The sequence below is a fragment of the Carcharhinus amblyrhynchos genome, unplaced genomic scaffold, assembly GCF_965287045.1.
Source record: "Carcharhinus amblyrhynchos unplaced genomic scaffold, sCarAmb.v2.hapA chromosome_117, whole genome shotgun sequence".
In the NCBI taxonomy this organism is placed as follows: Eukaryota; Metazoa; Chordata; class Chondrichthyes; order Carcharhiniformes; family Carcharhinidae; genus Carcharhinus; species Carcharhinus amblyrhynchos.
In genome coordinates, this window is record NW_027649857.1 from 246,810 (window position 1) to 261,430 (window position 14,621).

General features: G+C 49.8%; 1 protein-coding gene across 1 annotated transcript in view; it reads left to right on the plus strand.

The window, feature by feature from the left end:
• dnajc21 (DnaJ heat shock protein family (Hsp40) member C21) overlaps positions 1-14,621 on the plus strand; it is a 67,449-nt gene that overhangs the window by 39,215 nt on the left and 13,613 nt on the right. The window contains exons 7-11 of the mRNA XM_080183020.1: positions 171-261; positions 743-1,069; positions 9,994-10,033; positions 12,247-12,446; positions 13,479-13,560. Of these exons, the coding sequence (XP_080039146.1) occupies positions 171-261; positions 743-1,069; positions 9,994-10,033; positions 12,247-12,446; positions 13,479-13,560 (740 nt within the window). The remainder of the gene's footprint in view (positions 1-170; positions 262-742; positions 1,070-9,993; positions 10,034-12,246; positions 12,447-13,478; positions 13,561-14,621) is intronic.

A 14,621-nucleotide genomic window follows, 5' to 3' on the forward strand; every position in this document is an offset into this window, starting at 1 on the left:
AATGAAATCTTTCAGCCCCACCCCCCGGCCCACTGGCCTGTTGAGTTGCTGTTTGACTCTCTGTCTCTGGGTGAGTGTAATAGTGTGGGTAGGGATGGGGGGTAGGTGGAGGAGGGGGTGGGGGACCGGATTGATATCTGTGCTGTTGACAGTGCTCCTGTTTATTACAGATACACTCACTGACCCCGCTCAGACTGACATCGATTACTGTGATGACCTCTTTTGCCCGGCATGTGAGAAAATCTTCCGGAGCGCCAAATCGTAAGTGTTTCCAGATTGGCCGACCCTGTGTGCAGGGGGGGGCCTCTCCCTGAATGTTGGAAGGGGGCTGCAGTGTCTCGGGGATGGCGTGGTTAGCACTGCTGCTTCACAGCTCCAGGGACCTGGGTTCAGTTCCCGGCTCGGGTCACTGTCTGTGTGGAGTTTGCACATTCTCCTCGTGTCTGTGTGGGTTTCCTCCGGGTGGCCAAGCTAAATTGTCCCTTAGTCTCAGGATTGTCACTGGTCGGTGCAACATCGAGGGCCGAAGGGCCTGTACTGCGCTGTAATGTTCTATGTTCTAGGATGTGTAGGTTAGAGGGATTAGTGGGTAAATATGTAGGCTTATGGGGGTAGGGCCTGGGTGGGATTGTTGTCAGTGTGGACTTGATGGGCCAAATGTCCTCTTTCTGCACTGTATGGTTCTATGGGCTGTGGTGGTGATTCCCTTGTTTGCTGTAACCAGCCTCCTGTATATTTGCAGCATAAAGAATCACAAAAAGTCGAAGAAACATCGGGAGATGGTGGCATTACTGCGGCAACAGCTGGAGGCCGAGGAGGAGGAGCTGTCTGTATGGTCAGGAGAGGGTCGCGGCAGAGAGGAGGGGTCACCGGAGGAGGTTCAAGGTGGAGAGGAGGGGTCGCTGGACGGTCGAGGCAGGGTCGAGGGATCGCCAGAGGGTTGCAATGGAGAGGAGAGATCACCGGAGGGTCGAGGTGGAGAGGACGGGTCACTGGAGCCTCGAAGCAGGGATGAGGGGTCGCCGGAGGGTCGAGGTGGGGACAAGGCATTGCTGGAGGAGGCTCCGAGGTAATTACAGACATTGGGGAATTTTGGAAATCTGAAATGAAACAGAGAAACTAGATCAGCATTGTGTGTGGAGAGAGAAACTGAGCAAAAGTTTCAGCTGTAGTCCTTATTCATAGGGTCATCTGGCACAGAAATAGACCATTTGGCCCACTATGTCTGTGCCAACCATCAAATACCAATCAATACTAATCCCATTTACCAGCACTTAGAGTCATAGAAGTTTACAGCATGCTAGCCCAATTTATCCAAACTGCCCAGATTTTACCCCTAAGCTAATCCCAATTGCCTGCATCTGGCCCATATCTCTCTATACCCATCGTACCCATGTAACTGTCTAAACGCCTTTTAAAAGATAAAATTGTACCCGCCTCTACTACTGCCTCTGACAGCTTGTTCCAGACACTCACCACCCTCTGTGTGGAAAAAATTGCCCCTCTGGACCCTTTTTTGTACCTCTCCCCTCTCACCTTAAACCTGTGCCCTCTAGTTTTAGACTCCCCTACCTTTGGGAAAAGATATTGACTATCTAGCTGATCTGTGTCCCTCATTATTTTATAGACCTCTATAAGATCACCCCTCAGCCTCCTACGCTCCAGAGAAAAAAAGTCCCAGTCTGTCCAGCCTTTCCTTATAACTCAATCCATCAAGTCCCGGTAGCATCCTAGTAAATCTTTTCTGCACTCTTTCTAGTTTAATAATATCCTTTCTATAATAGGGTGACCAGAATTGCACACAGTATTCCAAGTGTGGCCTTACCAATGTCTTGTACAACTTCAACAAGACGTCCCAACTCCTGTATTCAGTGTTCTGACTGATGAAACCAAGCATGCCGAATGCCTTCTTCACCACTCTGTCCACCTGTGACTCCACTTTCAAGGAGCTATGAACCTGTACCCCTAGATTTCTTTGTTCTGTAACTCTCCCCAACATCCTACCATTAACTGAGTAAGTCCTGCCCTGGTTCAATCTACCAAAATGTATCACCTCGCATTTATCTAAATTAAACTCCATCTGCCATTTGTCAGCCCACTGGCCCAACTGATCAAGATCCCGTTGCAATTGGAGATAACTTTCTTCACTGTCCACTATGCCACCAATCTTGGTGTCATCTGCAAACTTACTAACCATGCCTCCTAAATTCTCATCCAAATCATTAATATAAATGACAAATAACAGTGGGCCCGGCACTGATCCCTGAGGCACATCGCTGGTCACAGGCCTCCAGTTTGACAAACAACCCTCTACAACCAACCCTCTGGCTTCTGTCAAGAAGCCAATTTTCTATCCATTTAGATACCTCACCCTGGATCCCATGAGATTTAACCTGATGCAACAACCTACCATGTGGTACCTTGTCAAAGGCCTTGCTAAAGTCCATGTAGACAACATCAACTGCACTGCCCCCATCTACCTTCTTGGTCACCCCTTCAAAAAACTCAATCAAATTTGTGAGACGTGATTTTCCACTCACAAAGCCATGCTGACTGTCCCTAATCAGTCCTTGTGTCTCTAAATGCCTGTAGATCCTGTCTCTCAAAATACCTTCCAACAATTTACCCACCACAGATGTGAGGCTCACTGGCCTGTAGTTCCCAGGCTTCCCCTGCAGCCCTTTTTAAACAAAGGCACAACATTTGCCACCCTCCAATCTTCAGGCACCTCACCCGTGACTATTGATGATTCAAATATCTTGGCTAGGGAACCCGCAATTTCCTCCCTACCCTCCCACAATGTCCTGGGATACACTTCATCAGGTCCTGGGAATTTATTTATCTTGATGTGCTTTAAGACACCTCCTTCTGGAAGGATACGTTTCTGAATGGAGGGCTGTGACAAGTGGTGTTCCTCAGGGATCAGTGCTGGGACCTTTGCTGTTTGTAATATATATATAAATGATTTGGAGGAAAATGTAACTGGATTGATGAGTAAGTTTGCTGATGACACAAAGGTTGGTGAATTTGTGGATAGTGATGAGGACTGTCAGAGGATACAGCAGGATATAGATCAGTTGGAGACTTGGGCGGAGAGATGGCAGATGGAGTTTAATCCGGACAAATGTGAGGTAATGTATTTTGGAAGGTCTAATACAGATAGGAAATATACAGTAAATGGCAGAACCCTTAAGAGTATTGATAGGCAGAGGGATATGGGTGTACAGGTACACAGGTCACTGAAAGTGACAATGCAGGTGGAGAAGGTAGTCAAGAAGGCTGACGGCATGCTTGCCTTCATCGGCCGGGGTATTGAATTTAAAAATTGACAAGTCATGTTGCAGCTTTATAGAACCTTAGTGAGGCCACACTTGGAATATAGTGTTCAATTCTGGTCACCACACTACCAGAAGGATGTGGAGGCTTTGGAGAGGGTACAGAAAAGATTTACCAGGATGTTGCCTGGTATGGAGGGCATTAGCTATGGGGAGAGGTTAAGAACATAAGAACATAAGAAATAGGAGCAGGAGTAGGCCATCTAGCCCTTCGAGCCTGCCCCGCCATTCAATAAAATCATGGCTGATCTGTCGTGGCTCAGTTCCACTTTCCCACACTCTCCCCATAACCCTTAATCCCCTCTCTTATCAAAAACCCATCAACCTGCGTCTTAAAAATATTTAGCGAGGCAGCCTCCACCACTTCAACGGGCAGAGAATTTCAGAGATTCACCACCCTTTGAGTGAAGAAGTTCCTCCTCAACTCCGTTCTAAACCGCCCCCCCTTTATCTTGAGGCTGTGCCCCCTAGTCCTACTGTCTTTTTTGAGCGGGAAGAGTCTCTCCACCTCTATCCTATCCATCCCATTCATCATCTTATACGTCTCAATGAGATCTCCCCTCATTCTTCTAAACTCTAACGAGTACAAGCCTAGTTTATTCAGCCTCTCCTCATAGCTCAACCCCCTCAACTCCGGTATCAGCCTAGTAAACCTCCTCTGCACTCTCTCCAAGGCCAAAATATCTTTGCGCAGGTGCGGCGCCCGAAACTGCGCACAGTACTCCAGCTGCGGCCTCACCAATGCCCTATACAGCTGCAGCAAGACCTCCCTACTTTTATATTCAATCCCCCTCGCTATGAAGGCCAGCATCCCATTCGCCTTCCTGACCACCTGCTGCACCTGCAAGCTGGCTTTTTGCAACTCATGCACAAGGACCCCGAGGTCCCTCTGCACTGTTGCCTGCTGCAGTTTTTCACCACGTAAGTAATAGTCCTTCCTACCATTAGTCCTACCAAAGTGGACCACCTCACACTTGCCAACATTAAATTCCATTTGCCAGTTCCTGGCCTATTCGCCCAGCCTATCTAGATCCTTCTGCAAACTCTCCACACCCTCCGCGCAATTTGCCGTTCCCCCAATCTTGGTGTCATCAGCAAATTTCGACACCCTACACTCGGTTCCCTCCTCCAGATCATCTATATAAATGGTAAAAAGCAGAGGCCCTAGCACCGACCCCTGGGGCACTCCACTAGTCACCATCCGCCAATCCGAATAGCACCCGTTGACCCCCACTCTCTGCCTCCTATTTGACAACCAATCCTCTATCCACGCTAACACCCTACCCCCAACTCCATGTCCCTCGACCTTCTGCAATAACCTCTTGTGAGGTACTTTGTCAAACGCCTTCTGAAAATCCAGAAAGACCACATCCACCGGCTCTCCTCTATCCACCGCCCTAGACACATCCTCATAGAACTCCAGTAAATTTGTCAGACACGATTTCCCTTTAATGAAACCGTGCTGCGTCTGCTCTATCAAGCAATTCCCTTCAAGATGCCTCGCAATTTCCTCCTTAATGACGGATTCTAACATTTTACCTACAACAGACGTTAAACTAACCGGCCTATAATTCCCCGCCTTTTGCCTGGCACCCTTCTTAAACAACGGCGAAACTTGGAGGTTGGAGAAAAAGGTTGGAGAAACTTGGTTTGTTCTTACTGGAGCGACGGAGGTTGAGGGGAGACCTGATAGAAGTCTACAAGATTATGAGAGGCGTGGACAGAGTGGATAGTCAGAAGCTTTTTCCCAGGGTGGAAGAGTCAATTACTGGGGCACAGGTTTAAGGTGTGAGGGGCAAGGTTTAAAGGAGATGTACAAGGCAGATTTTTCTCAGAGTGTTGGGTGCCTGTAACTCGCTGCTGGGGGAGGTAGTGGAAGCAGATACAGTAGTGACTTTTACGGGGCGTCTTGACAAGTACATGAATAGGATGGGAATAGAGGGATATGGTCCTCGGAAGGGTAGGGGTTTCAGTTAAGTCGGGTAGCATGGTTGGTGTAGGCTCGGAGGGCCGAAGGGCCTGTTCCTGGGCTGTAATTTTCTTTGTTCTTTGTCCTTCTCTGTAATATGTACACTCCTCAAGACATCACTATTTATTTCCTGAAGTTCCCTAACAGCCATGTTTTTCTCAACAGTAAATACTGATGAGAAATATTCATTTAGGATCTCACCCGTCTCTTGTGGGCAGAGATTGTATCCTGCAACCAGAGGGCACAACCTCAGGCTAAAGGGACGACTCTTTAAAACAGAGATGAGGAGGAATTTCTTCAGCCAGAGAGTGGGGAATCTGTGGAACTCTTTGCCTTGGAAAGCTGTGGAGGGCCAGGTCACTGAGTGTCTTTAAGACAGAGATAGATAGGTTCTTGATTAATAAGGGGATTGGGGGTTATGGGGAGAGGCAGGAAAATGGGGATGAGAAAATATCAGCCATGATTGAATGGCGGAGCAGATTTGATAGGCTGAATGGCCTAATTCTGCTCACATGTCTTATGGGTGATTGCTTTATCCACTTAGACTCCAAGCTTCTGATCACCGATCCTCTACCTTGCTCTCTCACCGATCTCTCTGCCGCAGAGTTCCATTTTAACCCGGGGTGAGCTGGAGCAGTTCAGCTTCAATGAAGGAGTTAATAGCCCTTGTTGACCAGAATCTGCCTTCACAATCTCAGCTCCCCCTTTGAGTAAGCACACCGAGGAAAACACATGTAGAAGAACAGCAGGTTGATGGGCTGTAGCAAATACAGCGAAAGAGAGAGCTTTCATAAAGATAACTGGCTTTATAATTCACAATGTTCACCTTTCACTTCCCATATCAGATAGAGAATAGGATCGGGTGTGAAGGAATGACATCGAGGTAACTGTGTGAGAGTCAGTGGGTTTGTAACAAATACTAGTCAATAGTTTCTCTCCAGAAATTCTTCTGATAGAATCCCTACTGTGCAGAAGAGGCCATTTGGCCCATCAAGGCTGTGCTGAATCTCTGACAGAGCACCTTACCCAGGCCCTACCCTTGTAACTCCACATATTTTTGATTTGATTTATTATTGTCACACGTATTAGCATACAGTGAAAAGTATTGTTTCTGGCATGCTGTACACACAAAGCATACCGTTCATGGAGAAGGAAAGGAGAGAGTGCAGAAAGTGGTGTTACAGTCATAGCTAGGGTATAGAGAAAGATCAACTTAACACAAGGTAAGTCCATTCAAAAGTCTGACAGCAGCAGGGAGGAAGGTTAAGTGCCCCGAAACTACACACCTTATGTCATGTCTTTCCCTTTGTCTGTACTTCCTAAATAATGAATTGCCTGCTGAATAGTAGGGGGGAGGGTTCAGTTTTATGGAGAATTACAAAATCCGAGGTAAAGGAGAGGGTACGAGTGCAGGTTAATGATGAGGACTTTCAACTAGTTAAAGGAGTTGAGGGCTCAGGAGAGAGGTTAGTAATGTTTCCAGACCATGTAATAGGACAGAGAGTGTAGAAGGTGGCAGGAATCTAACCTCAGGCAGAGTCAAAAAGGTGACAAGCATGAGAAGGGAGATGGTCAGTGCAGTGCAGGGAGATGGTGTGGGGAAGAATAACCAGTCTGTGACAGGAAGGGACAGAGCGTGCAAACAAAGGAATGCACTAACAAATCGGGTCCAGGTAAGAAAGAATAACATAAAGACACTTAACCTGAATGTACATAGCATTTGAAACAAAGAGAATGAGTTGATGGCACAAATCAACACAAATGGATATGATCTAGTGGCCATCACAAAAACGTGGTTGCAGGGTGACCGGGACTGGGAACTGAATATCCGGGGGTATCAGACATTTAGGAAGGAAAAGGAGGTGGGGTAGCTTAGTTAATTAAGGATAATATCAGGGTAGTAGTGAGAGACGATATAGGCTCTAAAGAGCAAAATGTGGAACCCATGTGGGTGGAGATAAGGAATAGTAAAGGGAAAAAGTCATTGGTGGGTGTGGGCTACAGGCCCCCCAAATAATAACTTCAAGGTGGGGCAGGCTATAAACAAACAAACAACAGATGGATGTAAAAACGGAACAGCAATAATCATGGGGGATTTTAACCTCCGTATTGATTAGTCAACTTAAGTCGGACACAGTAGACTTGAGGAAGAGTTCTTAGAATGCTGTCGAGATAGGTTCTGTAACACACTGTTCGAGGAAACTATCTTGGATCTGGTACTGTGTAATGAGACAGGTAAAATTAATGATCATCTTGTGAGGGATCCTCTTGGAGTGATCACAATATGGTTGAATTTCTAATACAGATGGAGGATGAGAGAGTAGGGTCCCAAATCAGTGTCCTCTGCTTGAACAAGGGGGAGTACAATAGGATGAGGGCGGAATTAGCTAATGTAGACTGGGAGCGCAGACCAGTTGTGGGACAGCTGACGAACAGTGGAGGATTTTTAAGCAGATTTTTCTCAGTACTCAGCAAAAATATATTCCAGTGAAAAAGAAGGAATGTAAGAAAAGGGATAACCAGCTGTGGATAACTAAGGAAATAAAGGAGAGTATCAAATTAAAAACCAATGCATACAGAGTGGCCAAAATTAGTGGGGAACTAGAAGATTGGGAAAACTTTAAAAAACAACAAAGAACTACTAAAAAAGAGCAATAAAGAAAGGAAAGATAGATTATGAAAGTAAACTAGCACAAAATATAAAAACTGATAGTAAAAGTTTTTACAAATGTACACAAAGGAAAAGAGTGTATAAGTAAATGTTGGACCCTTAAAAGACGAGAAGGGGGATTTAATAATGGGAAACGAGGAAATGGCCGAGGCCTTAAACAAGTTTTTTGTGTCGGTCTTCACGGTAGAGGATACAAATAGCTTACTGAACATTAACAGTCATGGGACTGTAGGGGGTGAGGACCTTAAAATGATTCCTATTACTAAAGAGGTAGTGCTGGGTAGGCTAATGGGACTAAAGGTAGACAAGTCCCCTGGTCCGGATGGAATGCATGCCTGGGTTCTGAAAGAAACGGAAGTAATAGCAGATGTGTTAGTTGTAATTTATCAAAATTCGGGAGGTTCCAGCTGATTGGAAAACTGCTAATGTAACGCCACTGTTTAAGAAGGGAGGTAGACAAAAGGTGGGTAACTACAGGCCAGTTAGCTTCACACCTGTGTTGGGAAAATGCTGGATTCTATCATTAAAGAAGAAATAGCAGGACACCTGGAGAAGAACGGTACAGTCAAGCAGACACAGCACGGATTCGTCAAGGGGAAGGTGTGTTTGACGAATTTACTGGATTTCTATGAGGATGTGACTAGTGCGGTAGACAGAGGGGAACCGGTGGGTGTGGTGTTTTTAGATTTCCAGAAGGCATTCGATAAGGTGCCTCACAAAAGGTTGCTACAGAAGGTCAGGGGGCATGGAGTTGGGGGTAAGGAGTTAGCGTGGATAGAGGATTGGTTGTCTAATAGGAAGCAGAGAGTTGGTATCAATGGGTGCTATTCTGGTTGGCAGTGGGTGACTAGTGGAGTGCCGCAGGGATTGGTGCTGGGACCTCAGCTATTTACCATTTATATAGATGATCTGGAGGAGGGGGCTGAGTGTAGGGTGACAAAATTTGCTGATGACACGAAGATAAGTGGAAAAGCAAATTGTGCGGAGGGTGTGGAAAGTCTGCAGAGGGATCTGGATAGGCTGAGCGAGTGGGCGAGGACCTGGCAGATGGAGTATAATGTTAGCAAGTGTGAGGTTATCCACTTTGGAAGGAATAATAGTAAAATGGATTATTACTTAAAAGGCAAAAAATGACAGCATGCTACTGTGCAGAGGGACCTGGGGGTCCTTGTGCACGAATCACAAAAACCCAGTCTGCAGGTGCAGCAGGTGATCAAGAAGGCGAATGGAATGTTGGCCTTTATAGCGAGGGGGATAGAATATAAAAGTAGGGAAGTCTTGCTGCAACTGTACAGGGCACTGGTGAGGCCGCAGCTGGAGTACTGTGTGCAGTTTTGGTCGTCGCACTTGCGCAAGGATATATTGGCCTTGGAGGGAGTGCAGAGGAGGTTTACTAGGCTGATACCGGAGATGAGGGGGTTGGACTATGAAGAGAGATTGAATAGACTGGGTCTGTACTCGTTGGAGTTTAGAAGGATGAGGGGGGATCTTATAGAGACGTATAAGATAATGAAGGGGATGGATAGGATAGCAGCTGTGGCAGCCTCTTTGCTGATGTTTGAGTGTTCACAGAGAACCAAGAGCAGTGAGTTCACAGGAAGACGGGTCAGTGTGAGGGGAGCAGGGAATGGCCAGGCCACACTGACTATCCTCAGTCGGAAGATTGAGAGAGTAAAAAAGCTGAGGGAAGAGTCAGTATGGGGGAGAGTATTGGAGAGACTCAGCTGGAAGGAGATTCCTAGGTGCAGAGTTGGTGTAAAGGTGACTGCATTGTCCTGAATCCATTGAGGTTATTGTTGAACTGAGTGTGTTGAGGGAAAGATGGTGTCAGCTGTGAAAACAGAGTGAAACGTGGGACTGGAGGTTAGGGAAAGTGTGGAGTGCTCTCTCTGTGTTCCTTCACACCGACAGAGCACATCAGCTTTCTGATTGCGTGAGAAAGATTAATTGTCTGGTTAAATCCCCTGTTTAATCTTATTAATCCCCCAATTAATCTGTTAACCTTATTCTGCCTCCAGAGTCTCCAAGAAGCAAAAGAGGAGGAAACGGCAGTCGGAGGTGAGAAATGTTGTGGGAACGGCAGTCGGTGCAGGCAGGCTCTCGTTATCTCGCCCTCACCCTGTCTATGCATCTCCCTGCCCCTTCTGATCATACACACACTGATCCACATTCATCTGATACCCTGCTGCCTGTCTGAACTTGTATCAACTCCCTTCCCTGTCAGCCTGCTCTCTCTGATCTTGATATGGAGATGCTGGTGTTGGACTGGGATAAACACAGTAAGAAGTCTCACAACACCAGATTAAAGTTCAACCAGTCTGATCAGAACCTTCCACACCTTGACGAAGGAACAGCGTTTCCGAAAGCTTGTGGGATTACTATCAAGTCAACTGGTTGGACTCTAACCTGGTGTTGTGAGACTTCTTACACTCTGATCTTCCCCATCAGCCTTACAGTAATGTGTTGATTTAAAAATTCTCATCCTTGTTTCAGCGCTTTGGAATCAGCCCTTCCTCAGTGTGTGTGTGTTTGTGTGTGTGTCTGTGTGAGAGAGAATATGAATATGTCTTCAGTTGCTGGGTCCCAACACCCACCCCACTCCCTCACTTTCATAAGATTGGGAGTGGGCCATTCAGCCCCTCGGGCCTGCTCCACCATTCATTACAATACAATCATAGCTGATCTTGTCTCTGCCTCAACTCCACTTTCCTGCCTGCTCTCTGTAACCCTTCAATCTCATTATTAATTAATCTGTCCACCTCCAAGTTTACTCAGTGTCCCGGCATCTACCATCCTCTGGGTAGTGAATTCCACAGATTCTCAACCCTTTGAGAGAAGTAGTTCCTCCTCATCTCTTTTAAATGCCCTTTATCCTAAAACTATGATCTCTTGTTCTAGATTGTCCCACAAGAGGAAGTACTCACTTTGTCAATACCTTTTGTCACCTTGTTCACTTCCATTAAATCTCCCCTCATCCTTCTAAACTCGATAGAGTATCAACCTAAACTGTTCAATCTCTCTTCATACGACAAACCCCTCATCTCTGGAATCAGTCCGGTGAACCTCCTCTGAACTGCCTCCAATGCCACTACACCTTTCCTCAAATAAGGGACCAAAACCATACACAATATTCTGAATGTGATCTCATTCATACTTTGTACAGAAGCAGCAACACTTCACGACTTTTATACTCTATTCCTTTAGCTATAAATGCTAAAATTCAACATAAGAACATATGAAATAGGAGCAGGAGTAGGCCATCTAGCCCTTCGAGCCTGCCCCGCCATTCAATAAGATCATGGCTGATCTGTTGCTGCTCAGTTCCACTTTCCCGCTTTCTCCCCATAACCCTTAATCCCCTCTCTTATCAAAAACCCATCAACCCGCGTCTTAAAAATATTTAGCGAGGCAGCCTCCACCACTTCAACGGGCAGAGAATTCCAGAGATTCACCACCCTTTGAGTGAAGAAGTTCCTCCTCAACTCCGTTCTAAACTGCCCCCCCTTTATCTTGAGGCTGTGCCCCCTAGTCCTACTGTCTTTTTTGAGCTTTACTTATAACTGACTGTACCTGCATACTGGCTTTCTGTGACACCCAGATCCCTCTGCACTGAAGTACTCCAGCGTCTCTCTCCATTTAGATAATTAGTCATCTTCCCAAGTTTGCAAGCAGAATGTCTGACCTCACACTTATCCACCTTAAACTCCCATGATTTTGGCCCATTCTCTGAACCTGTCTATATCCATTTATAAATTGTTTATTCTTTACCATCATGCCTGTTTAAGTGGGATCAGCAAATGTGGCTGTTAGAGGCTACTATCCCTGAATCCGGGTTGCTAATATAGATTGTAAATAGCTGGAGCCCAAGGATCGAACCCTGTGGCACCCCAATAGTTAATACTACCCATCCAGGAAAAAAAACTTTTACCCCGACTCTCTGTCTTCTGTCAGTTAACCAGTCTTTTATCCAAACTAATAAATTACCCCCAGCCCCCATCAAAACACTTGACATCTCTGCCAGTGTCTGCACTGGGCTCTGTCCACACTGGCTCACACTGGCAGGTTATATTTGCTGATAGCCCTCTCAGGGTAGTTCCCAGTTTGGTCACTTTGATTACACTGGAGCGCTGGTCTGGTTCCAGAACTCCATGTTTAGTGCAAATGATCTCCGACCCTACCCAATACCCGGGAAAATCCGGCATGCTCTCAGAGGCGAGGGTGCTGGATTTCGGACGTGCAGCCGGTACAGTTCATTGTGTTCACTGTCCTAGATGTTGAGTGAAAGTTTCCCTGAAGCCACCGACCCCCAGAGCCTCACGTCCGGAGTCGCTGACTCGGAGAGGAGGAACGGGACTGCAGAGGAGGAGAGAGTGAGTGAGAACAGCAAACCTCATCAGGAGCAGGAGTCGGACACAACAGCGGAGCCACAGCAGCACGTCCCAGCAGGGGAAAGGATAGAAGCTTCACCGAGGTGAGGACTCAGCTGGCTGAAACCCAGTACTGACTCCAACTATCCACTATCAGTCCCTTTAAACAGGCCGAATCGGTGAAGTGAGGGCAAAGGGCAGGTTCCCTGCGATCGCAGAGGGCGGCCCCCCCCCCCCCCCCCCCCCCCCGGGATCGGGGAGGGTGGAGGGCGGCCCCCCGGGATCGGGGAGGGTGGAGGGCGGCCCCCCCCGGGATCGGGGAGGGTGGAGGGCGGCCCCCCCCGGGATCGGGGAGGGTGGAGGGCGGCCCCCCCCCAGGGATCGGGGAGGGTGGAGGGCGGCCCCCCCCCCGGGATCGGGGAGGGTGGAGGGCGGCCCCCCCCCAGGGATCGGGGAGGGTGGAGGGCGGCCCCCCGGGATCGGGGAGGGTGGAGGGCGGCCCCCCCCAGGGATCGGGGAGGGTGGAGGGCGGCCCCCCCCCAGGGATCGGGGAGGGTGGAGGGCGGCCCCCCGGGATCGGGGAGGGTGGAGGGCGGCCCCCCCCCGGGATCGGGGAGGGTGGAGGGCGGCCCCCCCCTGGGATCGGGGAGGGTGGAGGGCGGCCCCCCCCCCCGGGATCGGGGAGGGTGGAGGGCGGCCCCCCCCCCGGGATCGGGGAGGGTGGAGGGCGGCCCCCCCCCGGGATCGGGGAGGGTGGAGGGCGGCCCCCCCCGGGATCGGGGAGGGTGGAGGGCGGCCCCCCCCGGGATCGGGGAGGGTGGAGGGCGGCCCCCCCGGGATCGGGGAGGGTGGAGGGCGGCCCCCCCCCGGGATCGGGGAGGGTGGAGGGCGGCCCCCCCCCCGGGATCGGGGAGGGTGGAGGGCGGCCCCCCCCGGGATCGGGGAGGGTGGAGGGCGGCCCCCCCCCCGGGATCGGGGAGGGTGGAGCACTGGCCCTTTGCGCGGTCGGGGAGGGTGGAGGGCGGCCCCCCCCCGGGATCGGGGAGGGTGGAGCACTGGCCCTTTGCGCGGTCGGGGAGGGTGGGGGGGTTAGTGGATCATTGGCTCATTTCCTGATTTCTTCCCTTTTCTTTCAGTTGTTTAAAATCGAAACGAGGGCAAAAAGGAAAAGAACGGAAAGACGGAGGGAAAGCAGCTGCTCGAGGCACAACCTCTCAGGTCAGTGCATCTGAGGACAGTGACCAGGAGACAGGAATCATCGGGCTGGGGGTAAGGGCAGAGAGGGGGTGGGGGAGGCAGCGGGGCGGGGGGGGTAAGGGCAGAGAGGGGGTGGGGGAAGCAGCGGGGCGGGGGGGTAAGGGCAGAGAGGGGGTGGGGGAAGCAGCGGGGCGGGGAGGGGGCGGGGGGGTAAGGGCAGAGAGGGGGCGGGGGGTAAGGGCAGAGAGGGGGCGGGGGGGTAAGGGCAGAGAGGGGGCGGGGGGGTAAGGGCAGAGAGGGGGTGGGGGAGGCGGGGGGGTAAGGGCAGAGAGGGGGCGGGGGGGTAAGGGCAGAGAGGGGGCGGGGGGGTAAGGGCAGAGAGGGGGTGGGGGAGGCGGGGGGGTAAGGGCAGAGAGGGGGCGGGGGGGTAAGGGCAGAGAGGGGGTGGGGGAGGCAGCGGGGCGGGGGGGTAAGGGCAGAGAGGGGGTGGGGGTAAGGGCAGAGAGTACTGGGGACGACGAGGGGAGTGTTGGGAGAGAGAGGAAGTTCGGGGGAGAGGAGGGGAAGCAGCAGATCCTGGGAACACCCCCACCTGGAGATTCCCTCCGAGTTATTTACCATCCTGACTGGGAAGTATATCCCCGTTCCTTCACTGTCGCTGGGTTAGAATCCTGGAACTCCCTCACTAACAGCACTGTGGGTGTACCTACACCATAAGGACAGCAGTGGTTTGAGAAGGCAGCTCACCGCCACCTTCTCAAAGGGCAATTAGGGATGGGCAGTAAGTGCTGACCTAGCCAGAGTAATCCACATTCCTTGAATGAACGTTAAAAGGTTTTCCTATCAGTTGACATGTAGTCCAAGCCAATGGAAATGTTTCTATATCCCGGCATGAGTTTTCCTAATTCCCAGATGTCCAGCCATGAGCTGTTGTCCGATTGTCATTCTGATATCCAGATTGTATCACGGCCTGGTGCAGGATTCTGAAAGAAATGGCGGAGGTGATAGTGGATGCCTTGGTGGTTATTTTCCAAATGTCGCTGGATTCCGGGGAAGTGCCGGAAGATTGGAAAACGGCTAAT